The sequence below is a fragment of the Nerophis lumbriciformis genome, linkage group LG11, assembly GCF_033978685.3.
Source record: "Nerophis lumbriciformis linkage group LG11, RoL_Nlum_v2.1, whole genome shotgun sequence".
Classification (NCBI taxonomy): Eukaryota; Metazoa; Chordata; class Actinopteri; order Syngnathiformes; family Syngnathidae; genus Nerophis; species Nerophis lumbriciformis.
Genome location: NC_084558.2, coordinates 9,461,734 through 9,485,083, shown reverse-complemented (window position 1 = coordinate 9,485,083; position 23,350 = coordinate 9,461,734). Strand labels below are relative to the sequence as shown.

The 23,350-nt window shown below is 40.0% G+C and overlaps 1 protein-coding gene across 1 annotated transcript in view; it reads right to left on the bottom strand.

Moving 5' to 3' along the window:
- Positions 1–23,350, bottom strand: part of trrap (transformation/transcription domain-associated protein) — a 160,084-nt gene that overhangs the window by 99,666 nt on the left and 37,068 nt on the right. The window contains exons 27-39 of the mRNA XM_061967445.1: positions 20,680–20,841; positions 20,476–20,572; positions 20,273–20,394; positions 17,021–17,191; positions 15,442–15,510; positions 13,918–14,037; positions 10,725–10,844; positions 10,329–10,493; positions 10,081–10,262; positions 9,774–9,972; positions 3,977–4,105; positions 1,219–1,485; positions 538–744 (exon numbers count right to left, since the gene is read on the bottom strand). Coding sequence (XP_061823429.1) covers positions 538–744; positions 1,219–1,485; positions 3,977–4,105; positions 9,774–9,972; positions 10,081–10,262; positions 10,329–10,493; positions 10,725–10,844; positions 13,918–14,037; positions 15,442–15,510; positions 17,021–17,191; positions 20,273–20,394; positions 20,476–20,572; positions 20,680–20,841 — 2,010 coding nt within the window. The remainder of the gene's footprint in view (positions 1–537; positions 745–1,218; positions 1,486–3,976; positions 4,106–9,773; positions 9,973–10,080; positions 10,263–10,328; positions 10,494–10,724; positions 10,845–13,917; positions 14,038–15,441; positions 15,511–17,020; positions 17,192–20,272; positions 20,395–20,475; positions 20,573–20,679; positions 20,842–23,350) is intronic.

Here is a 23,350-nt window from a genome sequence, read left to right as displayed (position 1 = left end):
TACATTACCCAGAAATCTCAGCGCCGTAAACAGGAAAAGTAAGTAGGTCTGAGTTACCACGTGAGGACGACAATTGTGCCGTTTGAGCATAAAATAGTTTAAATATTGTTGCTGATCTGGCTTCATCTACACAAGAAACAAACATGTTTTTAATTAGACAGTTGACACTCACATTTCAGAGCCACTCAGAGACAAATTAAATTGAAAAAAATTACGCTAAGTAGCCAAACTATGCGGGGAAGTTGCGGGCTTTGGACAAAGTTGTGAGGCTGAGCACAATTTGCGGGGATTGGTTGAATTGTCTTGAATTGGATTCATCTCATCACTGCTTTACAGTGTGAATGTGTGTGCAAATAGACATTTCATCATCATCATTATTATTAGTATACATTACATAGAAATTAATCTGTTACTTGACTTACTCTCAGCATGAATGAACACACTGGCAATCAAACCCTGGACTGTAGACGAGACGGCCGCAGGAAGTGGATGGGTGACCTACTCTAATTGCAGGTGATTTCTTTTGCATCGACTCACCCTGAAGTGCTGCACTATGAGGTGCAGTATGTGGACCAGCTGCGGTACAGTGTGGCCCTCCTCCACGATGATTTTGCGAGTCCAGTGTGTCAGCATCTGGTGGCCGTCCTCCATGCGAGCGGGCACAGCTGGCGTGAGGATAGCCATAGCCTGGCGAACAATGGCACGGGCCTCCATGGTGTGCGCTTTTAAAAGGCTGTGGAAGACCTACAAAAGCAATACATGTTCACTACGTTAACATTTGTCTGCCTCCAACTTTCCTCCATGTAGTAAAGTGAATTTTATTTATATAGCACATTTTCTGTAGTGACTCAAAGTGCTTTACCGGTACATTGAGAACCCCATTAACTACATTTAAGCTACATTTACACCAGTATGGGTGGCACTGGGTGCAAAGTGGGTAAAGTGTCTTGCCCAAGGACACAACGGCAGTGACTAGGATGACGAAAGCTGGATTCGAAACAGGAACCCCTAAATTTGTGGTTGGCCGCTCTACCATCTGAACCACATCACTCAGGAGCAGGTAGTCCCACCACAGCATTTATTGTAGGGATGCTGGGAAAAAGCCAAAAAACTTAATGTGTTCAAAACCCATATGATTTTGTGACATGTTGGTTATAATTGGGCTATGTCCAAAGGTAAGTGCGTGTTTCATTTTCCCTCCTCTGGCGTATGTCTCACCTGCAAGACAATCTTCTTGTGAATAGCAAACTTGGCAATGATGTGCGCCAGCAGTAGGTGTCCGCTGTATTTACATGCAGGGTCCACGCAGGCTTTCGGAAGCAGACACGGCCAGGCGAACGTCATGAGGCGCCGCAGCTTGCTGTTGCGGGACTTGTTGTTGTCGTGAATGTGGTGGGGCGCGTGCTCTACCAGCAGAGTGGAGAACTGCAACAAGCATATCCGGAGAGAGTCCAGCAGGTCAGCCTGTTTCTCTGGATCTAGAACCTGGGTGGGGGTGAGTAACGGAAATAGTTAAAGTTAAAGTACCACTGATAGTCACACACACACTAGGTGTGGTGAAATTACCCTCTGCATTTGACCCATCCCCTTGTTCCACCCACTGGGAGGTGAGGGGAGCAGTGAGCAGCAGCGGTGGTCACGCTCGGGAATCATTTTGGTGATTTAACCCCCAATGCCAACCCTTGATGCTGAGTGCCAAGAAGGGAGGTAACGGGCCCCATTTTTATAGTCTTTCGTATGACTCGGCCGGGGTTTGAACTCACAACCTACCAATCTCAGGCGCGGACATTCAGACTCGTATAGTAATTGCTTCATTAAATTAAGTCTACCATTTTTTATCAAAATACCCATCACTATTTCAATCACCCTTAGGGGAACAGACAAAATGCATTGGCAGAAATAATTAGAGTTGACGCTCATTTATAAAGAGAACAAATTATTCGATAACAAGGGGTGTTCGATAAATCCCGGACATATACTTATCGGGTTAACATGAGGAATAATGACGTCTAACTGATGTATCCGATAAGATAAAAAAACAAAAAACTCTGATCTTGGGCAAGAGTGCTGTAAACAGTTTCTCATGAGCTCATTGTAAACAAACACTGCGTCGATCATGTGGGACGTCCACACTGTTTCAGAGGAAGACATATCACTTGCCATTTGCTCCAAATGTTCTGCAAACATTGCGCATGAAGGGAAAAATAATAATTGAGCATCAACACATCAAACCTTACAAGACACCTGAAACAACAAAAACACTATGACTGTATTTTGAAGGCCTACGAAGACAGACAACTGCACTCCTAAAGAAATTGTGCCCCACTCAGTGGCAAAAAAAGGTATGCACAAAATACAGTTAAATCTATATTTTAAAAAACAATAGATAAGTTATCAGTTGTGGTCTTTAGAAGCTGGAAGTTATCTGTAAAGGCTTGGGGAAAAAAAGTGCATCCCTAAGATAACCATAAAACAGTAAATATAATTAACTGTGACATAGCAAGGGCTGGGTGCTCAGTACAATTTCAGCAATAATACATTGACCAGAAAAAAATACTTCCTATACTTGAGATCTAAAGTTTTATACATGCCACCAAGCAATAGCTTTTCATCTTGTCACTCACACACAGCAGTGGCCTGGAGAGATTCAGCCGTGACAGAGACCCGCTTCAAATGTTGGCAAGTCAGCAAATAACAGAGAGAGAGTTAAGACACTAATCTTAAAACAATAATGATCAAATGGAGCAGATCATCCAACTGTTGAGCAGCTAGGAATAGTATTACACAAGCTAATATGCTAGCATGTGTAATTAAGATGCACACCGTCAGAAAAGGTTGATCGTAGTGCAGACAACATGATTGACAGGGGGGTTTGTTAATGTGTGACCAAGAAGATGTAATGAGGGAATGTCCATTACCAGAGCTGTTATGCAGCAGTAGAGTTAGGGGAAAAATGGTATTGGAACTTGATTGAACCTACACTGTAATAGATGGATGCTTAAGTCTTCACTTGTGTCTCATGTCATTGCATTGCAACCTACCAGGCAATCCACTGACTTAAAGAAAAAAATAGATTCCTTTTGTCTCCTTGAAAAATATTTTTCCAAAAACAAGTTTCATATTTGAGTCAATACTGTTAATTCCTGTTTCATAATGATATATAATCATAATCATTACTTGTCGTGCAACTCCATCGCTGCGGTAAAAAAAACACACAAAACAGGTGGAAGAAGGAAGGAAGGAAGGAACGCTCGGAATAAAGAACAAAAACTGGAGAAAAAAAAAGAAGGTTCTGACAAGTTATTTTAAGCAAAGGAGACGTGCTGTCCGCGTTCAGCATTCCAAGGAGAGAAAGAGAGGGAGGGTGCATGCGGGGAAAGGGGGGGTGGCTCGGCTCCATAGTAGCATGTTTCGCTATTCCTGTTGCTGTCACATTTGCGTGACACAGTTAAAATGTGTCAAGGTGCATTATCACGATAGTATTAAAAGCTTTATCGTCAACCAAATTTTTAAAATTATTGTGTTTGACTCCGAAAGGGAAGATTCATAGGAGAAGCCATTAGCAGCCAATAAGACAGGTGTTAGTTACTTATTGAATCTACCGGAGCATAAAAACACATGCTGACCTTTAACATGGCCACATCGTGACCTTTACACCAGAATTATAGTCTGGTCTGACGAATGAAACAGAACTAGCGGTATTAAATAAGTGATAGAAGACAGATAGAAGAAAGGTTAAGAAGTCCAACAATTGCCGTGATTAGGAAAATGTGTGCAGAGTTAGAGTGAGGTTGAGAGGCGGATTTGTTGTTGACAAGAGCCAAGTTATGAGAGAAAAATGCATCAGGTAAGGAAATCAGAGAGACAAAGTTGTTGAGTAATGAACATCGAGTGGAAGGGGTGGGAGAGCAAGAGTGATAAGTGGGGGAGGAAAAAAACAACAACAATGCATTAGAGTGTAAGGGTGCATGCGTACCTTCGTGATGAAGACGCTAGTAATGCTTTCTGGATTGTCCCCCTCTGGATTTGGTGGGCCAAGCAGCTGTTCTCCTTCCCCCTTCTCAAAGCTGCATAGGAAGGCTGGATTCAGGATGTGCTGCAGCACCTTTAAGTCAGAAAAACACAAACCCCGCCCAAAAATGTTTTAATATTATACCCACGAACGGAGAGGCAGAACTAGTCATCACCATGCGTGTCTAAAAAAGCATTTTAGAACAAAATACGTACAATCTCAGCTCACTAAAGCACTAATATGCTACACTCTAAAAAACGCAGATAAAAGGGGCTTTTACAGTGTGCGATAACATAATTAATTAGCTGGGTATACCAACAGATGTGAGGCAATTGTGACCAATAACAAGAGTACTAAAAGACGTCGCATTTAAACAATCATGACAGCAAAGCACTCCTACTCTATACGTTACCTTAATTAAATACAGCCATAATAATGATTGCTTTTACACTGCAATGCTCACAGGCCAGTCTTGTATAAGGCAGCTAAGTGTTAGCCCTTTTTCTTAATACTGGCCAGACAACCAGAAAATATAGTACTGTATAGCATGCTGCTACAGCAGTGTTTTTCAACCTTTTCTGAGCCAAGGCACATTTTATTCATTGAAAAAATGCGGAGGCACACCACCAGCAGAAAATATAAAAAAATGAAACTCAGTAGCCGATATTGACAATAAAAAGTCGTTCTCACAAGTATTGGATATGAATTCAAACCACAACCAAGCATGCATCACTATAGCTCTTGTCTAAAAGTACTGTCACGACCGTGACTTATTTGGAGTTTTTTGGTGTCTTCCTGTGTGTAGTGTTTTAGTTCTTGTCTGGCGCTCCTATTTTGGTTGCTTTTCCTGTTTTGTAGGTATCAAGGCTATTTAAGTTGTCGCTATCCTTCTTTGCAGGGACATTGTTGATTGTCATGTCATGTTCGGATGTACTTTGTGGACGCCGTCTGCTCCACACGCTGTAAGTCTTTGCCGTCGTCCAGCATTCTGTTTTTGTTTACTTTGCAACCAGTTCAGTTTTAGTTTCGTTCTGCATAGCCTTCCCTAAGCTTCAATGCCTTTTCTTTGCGGCACTCGTCTTTTGTTTATTTTTGGTTTAAGCATTAGATACCATTTGACCTGCACACTGTCGTCTGCATATTGTGATCATGACAAACCATGTTCCCGACATCTACAAAGCAATTAGCTACTTGCTGCCACCTACTGATATGGAAGAGTATAACATGGTTACTCTGCCGAGCTCTAGACAGCACAGACACTCAACAACGGCACATTTGCAGAATATAACTACTGGTTTGCAAAAAATATTTTTAACCCAAATAGGTAAAATTACATATTCTCCCACGGCACAGCAGACTGTATCTCACGATACACTAGTGCTACAGTATGTTCTTTTTCTGGCTCTTAGACAATTGTGAAGAAGCGCTGCAATCTACAGGGATTATTCCCAGAATAAGCACATGGAGACACAGGCTTGATTGGCCCGTAAAATTGCAGAATATCTCGCCCACAATAAAGCTAAAGAGTGCATTTATTAAAGAAGGTGCTATCTGTTAATGAGCCCTTCTATTCAATCCATCATCGAGGAGAGCAGGGCGACGCTGAGTGAAGAACAATCTAAGTCAGCATATGTTCCCCTCCTCCTCCATTAGCTCATTACTTGCACACAGTGTACGCGCATCCGTGCTGGATTCAAGTGCAGACGCACAACCCGAAATGAAGACGCCGAGAAAATGCACTGCACACTAGTCTGTTTTCTTCAGCCTCATCTGTTCCTATCATTTCTCAGCTTCTCTCCCATCAATCACTGTACCATCACAGCATATTTTTGTGACATAATTAGATGAAGTGATGCTGCAGGCAGTGAGGGAACACAAATGCACTCGAACGCTCTTTGCGCATGCAGCCTACAACTAATTTTGCATGTGTCTTAATTAGGTTGGATCCAATTTCCATATCAATACATGCGCGTGAGTTTTGCAGGGCGCGACTACCCCTGTGGCTCGTTAGCTATCGGCCCAATGTATAGAGCAGGGATAATGACACTAAATGGTCAGAAAGTGACATAGTGATCACTGCAGCGTAATCCGCGCTAGGATCAAACAAAGCACAAAAGGAACAAAAACAACACACTCCAGCAGACTATGAAAAAGGCGTGGTTTGCTTCATCAATTTCATACTGGTTTTTGAATGCTTGACTGCTTGAATTATATACAGACTGCAAGGCAAAAACAAAGTAAGTATAAGAAGGGAGCAGCAGAAGGTTAGTGTGTCTGTTCATCACAGATCCTACTCGGTTCTGTGTTTTCTTTTTGTCTCGCTCCATGTGAAATATTCATGCCTGTGATGCTGCACCAAATCCCAACACGCAGTCTCACAAACACACACAGTGATGGTAATTATTCAAATGTCAGAGGACATCACACCCGCCTGCGCTCAGTTTTTTGATCATTGATAATATGTGCCAACACGTTCCAACAGGTGTGCCTCCTCTTCTTCTAGCTGCAATGCAGCGCTACTTAATGCTACTTTCTGGGAGTTGCAGAAAATAACTATGCAGCGATGTACACTTTCACCGATACCTACCTCCATGCACTGAGAAACTAAGCGACCACAATTAACACATTCTTCGTTGCCCTAAGCGCCACCTCTCAGTATACGGAGTCGTGCTTTTGTGTAACCCTGCAGACTAAAAACAAAAATAGCCTTTTCAACGACGAAAGCAAAATTCTACTGGGACTCTGGGAGGAGGTTGGTTGATAATGGAAGACAAAACTGCACTCTAATCCAATAAGCAGGTTGTTGTGAGCAGCATCACATACACAAGTATGTATCCTGAGCACAATTATCAGTGTGTATGTGCTCTGGCCAGTTATTTGGTTCTAGTGTGCCAGGGAACGCCTTCTCCACTGACCCGTTTGTAATTAACAGCAGAGCTGGGGCTCCTCTGTGCCAGTCTCAAAGCCTGGTACAGCTGCTCAAATTGTTAGTGTGTGCATGTGAGAGTGCATGCAGCCTGGTTAAAAAGCATCCAGAATGAGTGTAATGCTTTCAGCAACATGTCAGGTAAAAGGGACATAGGAATTAATCTGTTGTGCCACTAAGGGCCCAGAACCAGAAAAAAACAAATAACCTTTGTGATTTGTTCAAAGAACTTCATGTACAAATGAGACAAACTAGGTCCCTTTATACTCACACTTTCAGCACTAAGCCAATCAGCTGAGAAGAATGGATAGTTCATGCCATATAATTGACAATGCATTAGTCACGTAAGTTCTGAAGCTGTAAAAAAGGGCAAACAAAAACTTTGCAAGCTACAGTCAAACCAAATTACTTCACAGAGTGAGAACGTGCCTTAATGTTACATTTGCATTATTACTACCGGTACTCTTATCAAGAAAAAGAAAAATGAGTAATAAAAAAACACTTTAAGTGTAGTCAATACATTTATTCCAATCACTGTTCAGTTGAATTATGTACAGGGGCTACAAGTTTAAAAGGAGACATATTCTGCATTTGAGATTCAAAGATTTTAAAAGGTCATATTACAATTAATTTTTTCAACATTTAATACACTTCCTTGTGGTCTACATGAAATGTAATTGTGGTTCTTTGGTCAAAATGTTGCATAGGTTATGTTTGACGGACCAACTTCAAGCCGCTTTCTGACCGCCTCGTCAGAATGTGCCTTTTTGTGGGCGGTCTTATTTACGTTCCTCTCCTTCAACAGCGTCTTCTCCCCTAGCTTTTGGCGCTTTCAAAGGGAGTCTACTGACAGATACAAGTTAGAACTATACGCTACTTTCTATGAGAACTGGCAGCAGCGGAAGATGCATGTGCATGTACAAGCCAGTCTACCCCACAACAAGTGGATAGCGAAATAGAAGGAGTTTATTTACAACAACATCGGCCTACAATGGCTGACTTTCGAAGAGATCTTTGGGGAAATGTCTACCACATATGGAGATATCCGCTGACGTCACAATTGGGAAAAATATTAGAAATTGGGCAAATTTCAAACAGCTTTTTGAAGTAAGTATGAACTAAGGCAAACTTTCTTTAGAAATATTTCTGCAATGCCTCCATGGTTTGATTTCAAATTTGCAGGACATATGCGGATCGCAAACACACAAAAACAGGTAACATTAAGTAAAAAAAGTGGGTTTTGCATCATAGGTGTCATTTAAAGCAGTTCGTTGGGGTATGGTATATGCTTTGATCAAAAGACATTACCGTAATTTCTGGACTGTAAGCCGTTACTTTTTGGCCACGCTTTTGAACCCTGCACATTATACAATGCTACAACTAATTTAAGGATTTCTCCAGGTTTACGAGCTTCACACACTGCCAATGAATCTAGCCTTGTCACATCAGACCACTGAAATTGCCAAATGGGTCACGGTAAACCAATGAAATTGTTCACATTAAATCAAACACGCTCACACAATCATTCAGTCAGCCATTTAGAGTGTTATGGACTCACCCTTATTCTTGAGAAGAAATTACACAATGCACACGACGCAGCCCCAAAGCCGAAGATGATCTACCAGGTCATCAAAAAAGGAAACCGCCACCGCACAAAACAAAAATCCACTACCGCTAATGGGCCCCAAAAGGTTGAATATCGGCACGGAGATAAACAAATTGCTCGCCATCATGGACAATCCTGCCCACCCACTCCACCAGACAATTGAGGGACAGCGGAGCTCAAACTCCAACAGGGTCCTTCAGCTTCGTTCCCACAGTGTTCGATTCAAGAAGTCCTTCATTCCGCACTCCATCCAGCTGTATAATCACTCGCCATACAGCAAAGATGATATTTGTCTATTACCTGACCGCTTCTATGTTAGCTACCTCTCTTTGTTTATAATGTATATTTTCTGCTGGATCTATTCTCTATTTCATGCTGCCCTTTTGTTGCTGCAGCTGTTACATATACTGTCATATTGTACATGGTAATTGGGATTTGTTATATATTGTAGATATAATATAAAAAAATAATATAATATAATATATCAGTATATATTACAGTATATACTGTATATAAAATATGTAAATCCATCCATCCATCCATTATTAAATATATTTATACCTGTATTATCCTTTCCATCCTCTGTAACTGAGCTACTGTGTGTAACAATTTCCCTTGTGGATCAATAAAGTTTGTCTAAGTCGAAGTCTAAAAAAGACGGCTTCAACAGACCCAGCGTGCAGCAGGAGGAGAAGGATGAAGGCTGCGCTCAATGACCTCTCCAGTAGGTTACTGTATGCTCAAAAGTAGGATCAGCTAATAATCGTATAGTGATGTTCTCTGTGGCTGCGAGTTGATGCAAGTGTGGAAATCTGTGCATACAACAACACCGTTTAGGTTAAATCATAACAGTAGTTTAACCTAAGTTATACACAGAAAAAACTCTGTGTAACAGTGGTCTTATTTAAATCAGCTAGATCATTCTTTCCAAAACCTAAACATTTTTTGCTGAAAGTCACATTTTCTGACAGGCAGGTAACATGAAAAAATACTCAGTTAAGTAATTTCAATCTTGACGGTTGGCATGCACTCTGGCGACCTCAATTTGTGTAGCCAACAAAAAGTCAGTCTTCAATAATCAGGCAGAATGCAGTAAACAACCAACATCTGCAAGTCAATTCTAAATGCTGGTTGACAGAAATGTCAAAAGGCACAGAGGAATGTTCCAGCTTCCTGTGCTATGTGCAGCCATTAATCGACTTTTCTTTTCTGGCTGCAAGTGAACATACCTTGGCTTTAAGCTCGTCGTTGAAGTGTGGATCATTGAACTCGACAAAGCGGAAGAACAGGGCGCGCTTCTGGAGAATAGAATAGTTCTTGGGAATGTCCTCCTCCATGTACTCCTTCAGGAAGGTCATGTTGCACAAGAAGCGACCCGTGAATGCACGCAGCAACTGGAACAGCAGCTCGATCTCGGAGTAGTTGCGCCTTTTTGGAGGGGGAAAAGCGTCAAGAAGTTGTTGTGTATGTCTAAAGCTAAAAATGTCCATCAAATGTAGAAATGGTCAATATATCAAGTATTTGGCATTTACATACTTGCAGTAGCTAAGAAGACAGTACGCCAGCAGTTTGGGCTCCTTCCAGTTTGTGGCAGCCATGTTATCTTTGCGGTGTCTCTCTTGAAAGGCCTCGCTGACCCAGACTCGCCTGAGCTGATTCACCAGGGAGTGCTGCCCTGCCAGCCAGCCTTCATCATTCTTCACAATGATGCTGATTATCTGCGCAGGCGCAATAAACAAAAATGTTAGTCTACACACGCATACAAACAATGAAACATGTCATACTTTAATGGCTTGGAACTGCAGGTCCAGTCTGGCTGTGGTGGTCGAGGGAGATCCAGGGCGGACTGTGGCGGCGGTGCCCGCAGGAACCAGCAAGGTGACAAAGCGGTTGGGATTGGAGGCGAGCACATCTCTTAGTGGCTTGGCGTCTTTGTGTTTCAAAAAACTCTGCATATGGACACAAGCATTCAGTAAGTACAAGAATAAAACTGTCCATCACATGAGATCAGCATTTCAAAAACATTTAAGCACCAAAAAATAGCAATTAGCAATTGGCATTAAATGGAATACGGACATTGCAAAAGCCACCATATTATCTTCTTATAACTAGGACGCTGTAACAGTAAATGAGTGTGAGCACACTGAAGGGACGACCGCTTAGAGCGCCCGGTGTCTGACCATGAACATGCGGCTCCACTGGGGGTCGTTAAGAGTAGCCTCCATCATGAACAGCTCCACGGTCTGAGAAGGGTGGCGAGTCAGGAACTTTATCAAAGGCTCCCTAAATGGACTGCCGGCCTGGAAGAAGGAAACAACATGCCATGGATGGAGTAAAAGTAAGAAACAAAAGAAAGAATGATATCATTACAGTTTGAGAGAAAACAGTAGTAAGTATTGAAACAACCTGGCTGTCATAAATCCTGACTTAAAGAAAATCTAGTGGATTCTTTGCAGCTATAACATTCACATTTAGACAAAACTAAGGCACCTAGCCCACACTTGATTCTATAGTGGATGTATTTGTGTGTAGTGTGCACATATGGAAGTCCCTCCAGGATTTTACAGGCTTTATTTGTGATTGTTAATGCCTAAAATGCCTGATCTCACGGCAGCATTTTCAAAAAGTTGTAATGTTTTAAGGCTTATGTTTTCCATTAATACATCTCTTTGTGGTTATGAATTAGTGATCACTGTTTTAGATGATTTTTGTGATTTCAACAAATCTAACAATATCAAAAAATCAAAATCAAGATATCAATCATCAATATATCCTTCATTCATAAAGCGTCAATTTAGGCTTTGTGTATTTACTCCATATCTTAACCAACAGTACGCTCCATCTGCTGGCATGTTTACACATGTGACCAATTCACACACATGCGTGCATAGTTTGTAAAACAAACACCACCAAAGACTTAGTTATTATTATTATTATTACTGTCATGACTTATTGTCTGCTCCATTGTCTACAAGTTGCAGAAATTATTGTGCATATTCATGTATGTTTTAAAACTTAAAAGTTGATTGTAGACGTTTGTTTATAGTCTAACACAGGGGTGCTCACACTTTTTCTGCAGGCGAGCTACTTTTCAATTGATCAAGTCGTGGGGATCTACCTCATTCATATATTTAATTTATATTTACTTATTTATGAAATATATGTTTTTGTTAACAAGTTAAAGGTGTTTAATGATAATGCAAGCATGTTTAACACATATAGTTAATATTGTTAAAAAATTAAAGGTGTTTAATGATAATACAAGTATGTTTAATACATATAGTTAATATTGTTAACAAGTTAAAGGTGTTTAATGATAATACAAGCATGTTTAACACATAGTTAATATTGTTAAAAAAATAAAGGTGTTTAATGATAATACAAGAATGTTTAATACATATAGTTAATATTGTTAACAACTTAAAGGTGTTTAAAGATAATACAAGCATGTTTAACACATATAGTTAATATTGTTAACAAGTTAAAGGTGTTTAAAGATAATACAAGCATGTTTAACACATATAGTTAATATTGTTAATAAGATAAAGGTGTTTAAAGATAATACAAGCATGTTTAACACATATAGATTCCTTTCTTTCATGAAGACAAGAATATAAGTTGGTGTATTACCTGATTGTGATGACTTGCATTGATAGGAATCAGACAGTGGTGCTGATAATGTCCGCATTTTCGAATGGAGGAGAAAAAAAGTCCTCCTTTCTGTCCAATACCACATGAAAGTGGTTGGTTTTTGGCATCTTATTTGTCCAGCTTCCGTACTCCTTTGTATACACTTTACAAGAAATACATTATCGGCAAACTCCGTAGCTTGCTAGCTTGTGCACGCCAGCTTTCTGAGACTCTTATTTTGTTAGCGCAACTGTGCAACTGTGCAGTCGGTCTTTGGAGTTTTAATGACAGGTACGGCACCAGAGTCTGTTGAAATAAAGTGTTTCTCGCCTTCCTGTCGGTAATTTTAATGAGCTGGCAGCAGCCAGCGTTATATCAGAAGACCCTCGGGTGCCGTGAATGTCAATCAAGTGACGAAAGTGACGTCATAGTGAAGATTTATGATCGCTCATTTTTAGGACTATTTTTTTAATGCCTGGCTGGTGATCGACTGACACACCCTCCGAGATCGACCGGTAGCTCGCGATCGACGTAATGAGCACCCCTGGTCTAACACATTGCATCTAGTTTACATGTACTTTCCGTAACAACATTGGGTAACTGTTGAGAGCGACCCATAGCTGTGATTTTGGTTTGTAAATCAGAATCAGCTTTATTGACCAAATACCGGTATGTTTAACACACAAGGAATTTGAATGGACAGGCCGTGCTCTCTTGTTAAATGTAAAAAATGATCATTATTGATTAACTAAAAATATAAACAAGTACCTCAATAACTAGTATGTGCAAAGCTAATAAATAATAGTGCAGTGGTGAATAGAGCAAAGCAAAAATATAAGGAAGTGAGCATGAGTTAGTACATTCACAATGACACATTAGTTGCAGAGTTATTTCACAGTATTTCAATCAATGTCAATCAATGTTTATTTATATAGCCCTAAATCACAAGTGTCTCAAAGGGCTGCACAAGCCACAACGACATCCTCGGTACAGAGCCCACATAAGGGCAAGGAAAAACTCACCCCAGTGGGACGTCGATGTGAATGACTATGAGAAACCTTGGAGAGGACCGCATATGTGGGTAACCCCCCTCTAGGGGAGACCGAATGCAATGGCTGTCGAGTGGGTCTGACATAATATTGTGAGAGTCCAGTCCATAGTGGATCCAACACAATAAATAAGTGAATTAATGAATTTGTGCCAATGTAAACAAGTAAGTGAAGATGTGGGACAATGCAGGGAGACATTTGATTGGTTAGACATTTGTTTTGCATTTGAGTGCTGTTGGGAAAATTCAGATGATTCGATGATTAGCCAATATGTGCAGGGAAATTGCAGGGATTGGACTAGGTTGCGAGTCTGCGCATTATTCGCTAAGATTGGTTATATTTGCATGCATTGGCACAATGGCAACATCTCGAAATCCTGGAAGGACTGATATGTGGGCATGGTGAAGTTACACTTAGTCTAACTTTAATGATCCACAAGGGAAATTGTTCCACACAGTAGCTCAGTTACAAAGGATGGAAAGTGTAAGGATGGAAAGGACAATGCAGGTATAAAATAGACTAAAAATGTACCGTAGTAGCAATATAAAATATAACAAAAATGTAATATTTACATAATATATGTACAGTAAATGATATATATACTGATATATTATTTTACATATATATATATATATATATATATATATATATATATATATATATATATATATACATACAAGTGTTGATGTCTTACCTCTATGAGCATGGCCCTCTCTGTTTTCATAACAACCTCCAGCAGAGGTTTGACTAGAGTCTGAGGTGCTGCGGGAATCAGGTGGAAAAGGTTGATGATTGCAGAACAGATCTTCATCTCCTAAAAAGATAGTTAGGGGAAAGATAATAGAAGGGAAGTGAATAAAAACCTTAATATGTACATAATTTATTTCTGTTGAGAAGCTACTTAAAAAAAACTTCAACAGATAGACACTCAGATGAGTCCTTGAAGTAGAAACCCACAGCGGACAAACACATTTATAGGGCAATATGTGTGTTGTGTTTTCTTTACAACCACCATCAATACTGTATTTAAGTCAAAAAGTACAGTTTACAGTGAATTAGGCTGACATGACAGTGTCCGAGGACAAACCACAAACACACGAACACAGAAAGACTCCACCAGCACTACTATCACAATATGGGCTCAAGTAAATGTCGGTCCATGACAAAAAAGTCGCCAACAGATAGCGCAATACCACATCTCACCTCAAAACCCTCCAATGCAGGCTGTACCAGAGTGGGAGACAATGATCAAAGTCAGCAGAGTGTTATGTGTTGTCTATCTTTGTTCCGTATGGAAGGTGAGCAGATAAGACAGGATGATAGCGTAATGAATATGTGGGCCGCAACCACCTTTATGTACAACCTCAGGAACAACATTTGGTTGCGCCAAGGGAGTGACAATGTCGGACTGATAAGTCCGTCTTCAAACAAGCTAAAACCCCCAACATTCGCTGACAATATCAGTGATAAAAGGTCACAAATGAAGACATTTCATCCTCACATGCCAAAAGCCCAGTGGAGAGGCTCTGTCTAAGACCTCTTTTATCCTCCTCAGCGTGCCGTATCCCTCATCCCTCCGTTTCTGTCTTCATCAAACTTGGCTAATTGACCACATGACCCTGACTTTACAGTGACTGCCGGCCTCACTGTCAACTGGTTTACGACAAGGAGTCGGATTGAGGGGGAAAAAAAAAAAAAAAAGAACTCATTTGCATGTAATTATGGAGAGTATTTGGAGATGGGGAAGGCTGAACTTTCATAAATTGAACTTGCATGAAGTGAAAGAGGGAACACATGGTGTAACTTTTATAGGAGAGGCGGATGTTTTGCCCCTGTTACGGTCTCACCTTTTCTTTGCTTTTACAAGGTTATCTGTCAGGGAGATAATGAGGAGACGCAGCGCTGGGCCTACCACCGCGAGCCTGGCGGCTAATTAATCATTGATTGTAATATGGCCACTCACAACCCACCTGGGAGGGGGCCACACTGAGGATGTGTTGACGACACGCAACTTAAGCTGCATGCGATTCCCCCTGCTTTTGGTTTAAAGCTCACATGACCTCTGTATTGACTCGCAGCGTTGGACTAAACTACATCTTGAGTGAAGTACGACACCATGTCTGCTTTTTTATTTGCAAAATCTTACAGAGCTGGATAAGTGTGTATGTGTGTGTGTGTGTGTGTATGTGTATGTGTATGTGTATGTGGCTATACTCACACTGCCATCACTGCGCTGGCCTCCCTTGTGAGTTATTACCACCACCTCCATCCACTTTCGCAGGTGTTGCTGAGAGACAAAGAGAAAAAGACAATGAGTGTAGGTGGGACAGAAGACCGGGATGTGCGGTCTGGCTAAATAAAAGGAAAAAAAACATAAATCCTAGATTCCTAACTGATCTAGATAAAATGACACAGAAGTGCTCTAGATTGTACACATGCTGTAAAATTAAGTAAAATATAAAAATGTGTAGTAACCTGTCCTTAAAAAAACAGTTTCAGTCATTCAAATTGCTGTCTTTTCATTATGAAGAGTAGCATCTCTCCTGTTACCATGACGACCCCCAGATCCTCTAGTTCTTCAGCTTTGATATTAGCATAAGCATTCTAGCTAATGTTCAGATTTGCATGCCAAATAGTACAAACTATGCCACAGATAGGGATGGGTACTTTTTACATTTGAATCAATACCATATAAATTCCCGGTACTTAGGAATCGATACCCCTACTCAGCTGTACCAATTGTCTGTTCTTGTGTGTGTTTTCATGTGTTCATAAATGTTCATTTGTATTTTCATAAAATCCCATTTCTTTGTGTAACATTTACCAGTGAGCTTATAATGATAACTGTGCTGTCGTGTTGTTACATCTTGTTTTCTTACACGTATGGTTTTCATTTGCAAGTATTATAGTAGACTTTGCATGCAGTTGGAATTCCAAAACGTTAGATGGCAGTCGTGCATAGGCGACGGTTGTTGCCTGGTCAGGTCGTGGTCATTGCCATTAAGATGAATCTAGTCTTTTGTTGAGTCCTAAACAAATATTTTGACTGTAAGTATTGTACTTATTACACACCAGCTGTTAGATTGTAATTTGCGTCGTAGTTGTAGTTTTAATTACCAAAGATCTTGAAATCACCATGTAAAATCGCTAAATCTGATAAGCAGCACGTCTATAGCAAATACAATGAAAATTAGCATACAGCTTGAACATTTTAAAAAGTGGAGCCTTACTGTACATTTATTTGAGTGTTCTATCAGGCATACTTGCTTTGTTGGCATGGAAAATTGCAACATTACATAAAAGCAGTTTGACTAAGTTCGTCTGAGTGCTGCTTGAGTGATAGTTTGCCCGTCAAGTGTTCGAGCTGGTATTTAGTTAAACAGGAGTTTTCATGTTCTACCCGTGACTGCGTGGGTTCCTTCCGGGTACTCTGGCTTCCTCCCACCTCCAAAAACAAGCACCTGGGGATAGGTCGATTGGCAACACTAAAAATTTGACCCTAGTGTGTGAATGTGAGTGTGAATGTTGTCTATCTGTGTTGGCCCTGTGATGAGGTGGCGACTTGTCCAGGGTGTAACCCGCCTTCCGCCCAAATGCAGCTGAGATAGGCTCCAGCAACCCCGAAAGGGACAAACGGTAGAAAATGGATGGATGGATGGATATCACGAGCAACAAAGGTATCGAAAAATGACACCATTAAATTTTACGTGAATCGATAACCAGTAGTACCGACAGAATTCAATACTCATCCCTAGCGGCAGACACTGGAAAAGGGCAGACAGGTAATGTTTTCCTACCATCATCTGGTCGCAGAACTTGTCGTTGAAGGAGTTGGGGAAGAGGCGAGTGACGGAGGTCAGTCGGTTGACCACATTTAGCGTGAGGCTGCGGTAGTCACCCAGCATCATGAGCAGGGGTCGCATGTGAGTGTGAATCTGGTCCACCTCAATGGTGGCCCCTTCCAAGAACTACAACAGAACACATGTAATGACATTTAAAAATGAATTATGTGTATGTAACTACATATAATATATATACATATAACACTATACAGTTGGAAAATTGGAGTTCAATCAAACTTTTCTGCAAAAAATTCCCAAGTCAACCAAAACGGTGCGTTCAAACCATCATGTGTGACATCAGCATATGCCGTAAAACTTAAGCATGTAAAGATGAACTCAACAAATTTGTTTTGAAGTTGTTGTTTTTTTGTTTCTTTTAAGGTGTCACCACACAAGAGATAATACAAAATAGAAAAAACTGTGATGAAAACGATAAAACCAAATATCGTGTAATAATATTCATTGTGCTGAAAATGTTTATTTCCCCTCTGGGATTAATAAAGTATTTCTGATTCTGATTCTGATACATCAAAAAATTATATCATGCAGACGTTTAAGGTGTTTCCAGTTAGACTTCTGTTGAAGTGTACTTACTTACGCTAATCTTGTGTTGTTTCACTACATTATTCCGTCGCCAGTTTGTGGTTCACTTACTAGATTGTAAAGTACCATTGAGTACTCATTTAAGTTTTCATGTTAAAATTACATTGAAATCAGAGTGTAATGTAAGATGTTTTAAGAGCAAAGGAAGTGTTTATAAAAAGGGATGTTGACCGAGTACTAGTATTTGTTGGTGCCGGTTCCTAATTGGGTAGGTCTAAGAAGACTGTTAAGATTCTGGACAAATGGTACGGCTATCGGTATTTTTTTTTACTTAGTTGACCGTCGAAATTATTACACACTGTCACATTCATTTAAGGTGCTGCTGCTATGCCTAAAAAAGACAAGAGTAGGATCTGATAATGAGCATGGAATAATCACTAACAAGGAAGCAACACCACACAAAAGTTTGAAACAATAATATTTCCTCCTCAAAAGTTCCTCAAAGTCAGGCAAGCTAATTAGAGTTTTGTGTCAGTTTGAAGTGAACACGCTTTACTCACGACCGCCGCCAACGCACTTCATCAACTGTCCTAGCGAGCCAGTAATCCACAAACCAGTAATAATCTAGTCAAAAATTGCGTGGCATCAAAACACACCTTGCTTAAATACACACCCACTTGACATGCTAATTGATCGTACTGTATTATGTACCGGTATATGATATAAAATACGAAAGGTCTGTGCGCTGCTCATGAATGCTGTACATAAATATTATTTCCATCTGAATGTAATTAATAGAAACACAGTGATGTATTGTGTGGTATTTACAAGATGATGACGTAACAACCGCATTGCACCTTGAAATGTAAACATTGTTGACTTGTTTAAGACCTAAAAAGCAGGCGTTGATAAAAGACTACCCATGTTATGAGATGTTGCATGATATTAGAGGTGTACAATCTCTTGTGCAAATAACAATGGTGATAAAAAGTGAATTTTTTTCAAATGTTTATTTACACCAATTAGGTATAGTAACAATAATTACCGGAATCTTATAAAGACTTTAAATGCACATAATATTTATAGAAAGCATAAAACAAATAGCGCCTCTAACTCACGAAAATTCACTTACCACAGGGGGTTGTAATCCCTGCAATAATCGAGGGAACACCACTACATTCGTGGTTAGCATGGCTTCTCCTCTCCTCATGTCTGTATTACTTTATTTAACATGGTAATACAATTGGTATTTGGACATTTGTCCATTGACTCTCACTCACCCACGTTCCAATCATGATGCAACTAAGAATCGATCCCTTGTGAGTAGATTTGCTTTCCTTTAGTTTTACACTATAGAAGAAGGTAAAAGTCTCTAAACACGAGTACAGTCTGCAATAACACCAGAAAAAAGTGATACCGTACATTTGTTGCTAGTTGTTTTTGATAAAGAATCACTAAAACGAATGGAGAAGTCTCTAGATTTTAGCCTTTTTTAAAAGAAAATATATGCATCATGATCGATTAAGCAAATTATATGACAATGTCATATTGAACCCGCCCCAGCCATCCTCCCACCACCTCCAGCCACTACCCCCACCACCACAAGTGTATTGGCAATCTGTGGGAAGCCCTGGAGGCAGTTAAAATGTTACTTCACACAGAGTGTACAGTTAAAGTTAAAGTTAAAGTTTAAGTACCAATGATTGTCACACACACACTAGGTGTGGCGAAATTATTCTCTGCATTTAACCCATCACCCTTGATCACTGTGTTAAGACGACCACAGTTCGGCCTCAAATAAATAAATTCACATTATAAAAGTTAACTTTAACTTTAATGAGCATAAAAGATTGTTGTGAACTTTGAAAATGTTGTAATTAAAATGACTTATTCATTCAAAAGGCATTATTTAGCTCTATTTGTAACCAAAATAACCAACCCCCCAGCTTTCTATTCTACTACTACAAATAATTTCTCCTTAACATTTGACCTGGCCTTGTTAGTTTCTCTAGTGCAGGCAACTGCTCACTAACACCCTGCATATACTTTGATACAAAAGGACACCCAAATTGGAGTAAGAGAAGTGGCAAACTAGCACACAATGCAACATAGACAATAAATATAAGGCAAGAATGCAAGGAAGCCACGATTTTCCTCTCAGTAGAGAAAACAAACACCTCATCCTGTATCGATCGGACCACAGTAATGCTCATTAGTACTATTGGGAAAGGGGTGAAAAAAACAGTAGAGGCAGCGCTGAAAGCGGGGGAAAAAATTCTTGGGATAAAGAATGATGGCAGTGAAGAAAGAAAATGAAAGGCACGGAAATAGGAGATACGGGACAAAGAGCACCAGAGGTGGATGAATTGGGGACTTCATTGTATAGATTTGTTGATAAATAGGGGCATGGCTGGTTCACTCAGTGGGATGAAGCAGAAAGGTCCACATGAAGACAAGTGGATGCAAAAACAGCATAAAATAAGAAGAGGATTACTGACTGACATCTGCAAATGAAAATAAAGTGAGTGAAGAAGACAATTAATAAAACAGTGAAATTACAAGGGTTCTTTTTCCTGGTTTTTAGTTGATATTACATAATCTGAGAGACTAAGAGAACTTGAAATCCTGACAAATGAGGCTAAAGATAATCAAATATGTACTGACCTTCCTCATGCATGCCTCTCCTGCTTCCTGGAGCTCATTGTTGGTAGAGTTGAGGGCCTTGAACAGGGCAGCAATGATCTTCTCTCTGGACTGTGGTAAGTAGTTGCACGCTGCCAAGGCATCTAAGTAGAGTGTAGAGGGAGAAAACAGATGATTTCTCACAAATCCCATCAGACACCATAGGTCGTGTTGGCTTAACTCACTGAGAGCAGCAATGCGGAGAGGCACCAGAGATGGGAGGCTCTTGTAACATGGCAACTTCATAAGTGCAGCATCCTCTGCCTCACACAAGTTAAGCAGCTGAAAATGAGGAACAGAAAAATAATGAAAGTTCAGATTTGATGTTAAATTTACCCAACAAGCACCAACAACAACAAATGACAAAGAAGAAATGTGGCGCTGCATACCTCTGTAAAGAAGAACTTGTGCTCAATAACATTGAGGTCCATTGTAAAGAGGCGAGGCTGTAGGGTGGTGCAAAATGTGTTAGCCTCCATCAAGCCAATCTGGGCATTTGCAGGTTGGTGTCGAAGCAGATGCTTCTTGGGGGGAACCATGTCTTGCAAAACCTGATGAGAAACACCAACATAGCAATTAACTGATGGTTTGGTTTGTCGTGCCTCTAGTAGGGATGTCCCGATCCAGGTTTTTGCACTTCCGATCCGATACCGATATTGTTTTTGCACTTCCGATCCGATACCGATACTGACCGATACTGGCTTATCAGAGCATGTATTAAAGTTTAAAGTTATTTAGCCTACTTAGTTGTCAGAATCATGTTGAAAAGGGTTTTAGTACTCTTGATAACAACTAGCCAGCTGAATTAGGGGAGTTTGAATAATACACAATGGTTGGTAACAAGAAACTGACCTGTTTATTCAAGAATAAACACAAAATAGACAAAATTATACATGACAAACAGAAATGGCATCATTGATCTAGGGCTGGGCGATATGGCCTTTTTTTAATATTGCGATATTTTAAGGCCATGTCACGATACACCATATATATGTGGATATTTTGCTTTAGCCTTGAATGAACACTTAATAATCACAGCAGTATGATGATTCTATGTGTCTACATTAAAACATTCTTCTTCATACTGCATTAATATATGCTACTTTTAAACTTTCATGCAGAAAAGGAAATCACAACTAAAAAAATCACAATTTTTTTCATACGGTGTTGATCTGGAAATGTTTGCCTCTGCATTTTGATGGTATGGAGGTGTGGCACCGAATGGAGATAAGCGTCTCGACAGACGTTACAATATTTGAACAATGATAACGAAAACTGTTTTCTCTGTCGTGTCCGTGTGTCGAAAATTGTTATGCGCTTATTTTTTTATTTGATTTTGTGCGTGGCATAGATTTGCCGTGCGCAATTGCACAGGCGCGCACCTTAGAGGGAGCGTTGCTCGCACGGCTGCGCTAGCATCACAGCTAACGTTAGCCATGCTGCTACCTGCTTGGGGAGGGCGTATACGTACGTGACGTATGACGTGACAGTATGTGACGTATGACGTGACAGTATGTGACGTACGACGTGACAGTATGTGACGTGTGTAAGAAGGTGGCTTGCTGTCTGTGAGAGGGAGACACAGGAAAGAGTGAGAAGAGCCTGTCGTGTAATGCCAGCAGCTAAAAGCAACTGCGTGAGAATCCACAGACCTGTGGATGTGTTGAAGGTGTGCTGGAAAATGCGGAACGGACATTAGGGAGCAGCAGAAAAGTGGAATGTATTATTTAAATAGGTGCGTTGGAAAACACGGACCGGAGGTTTTTTTTAAACTGGATCTGGATCGGCATTTTCCCATGCCTTGCCGATACGCTTTTTTTGGCAAATATCGGCGGCCGATCCGATCCAAATATCGGATCGGGACATCCCTAGCCTCTAGACATTAGGGATGTTCCAATGAGTTTTATGCTGCTGATTCCGATTATTCGTGAGAGAGATCGGCCGATATTAATAACATCACATGTATTAGCTGTACATGTTTCAATGCATTTATAATAAGTGCTAATGAGAGTTTAACAATATTGACATAATATTTAAACTATTACCTTATTTTCTTTTATTACGTACAATTGTTTGAGCAAAAAAAACATCTAGTACACAACAATTAAATAAAAAAAACATATATACATTATAAGTCTATATTAGTATTAGGGGTGTCAAATATATATATTTTTTAAATCAGATTAATCATATTTTCAAATTTGGATTAATTATAATTAACTGCAGGTACTCGACTGGCATAATTAAAATTAGCTTGAGAATAATAAAATACCCCAATATTTGTATACAAATGTAGTTTTATTGTCAAAACATCATCCAGGAATGATTTTAAATGTTTTACTTGAATGCATGTCATTTACCGGTATTTTGACCAAAACTGGCACTTTTATATGAAGTTCTTTCAGGCTGTATTTCGGACTGTAAATTGCTAGTGAGAACACCGGTCAGAGTCCGGTCATTCATGCATTGATCTGATCACTGACCGTACATGTACACCGTACATCTGATCACTAACAGTTAAGGTAAAAGAGCTTGTACGGTCAAAATCAATTCAATCAAAGTGTGTACAGGATTAATGTCATAGTTTTTTGTGATCAATGAGTTAACTCCTCAAATCTGAAAGCCCCAATTAGTATGTATTATGAATATACAAAAACACACACAAAAAAAGATTTTGACAAAATGTAAATATCAATCTAATCACTACAATATTGATCACATACAGATATAACCCTTGGTATGGTACAATCATTTATGTTTCGATCTGCCCTCCTCTTACATGTCGTTTACCGACTGTGACAATGATGACGTACAAACAGTTGTTGCTGTTACATTATCCTGTCAATAGACTCTTATTAATCTACTTGTTAATTTCCGGTAATAGCTGCTTACTTTCTGCTGTAACGTGGTTCCATTTACACTTTTTAAAGCTTACTATGCACGTATTTATTGGCGTTGTTGCCAGTCGCTTGTCAGCCGGGGGACTAAAAATAAATACAGAGTCAGCCCGAGGGGATCCACGTTTGTGATCGGAATTAAAAGGCATTAATCGGCAATGCT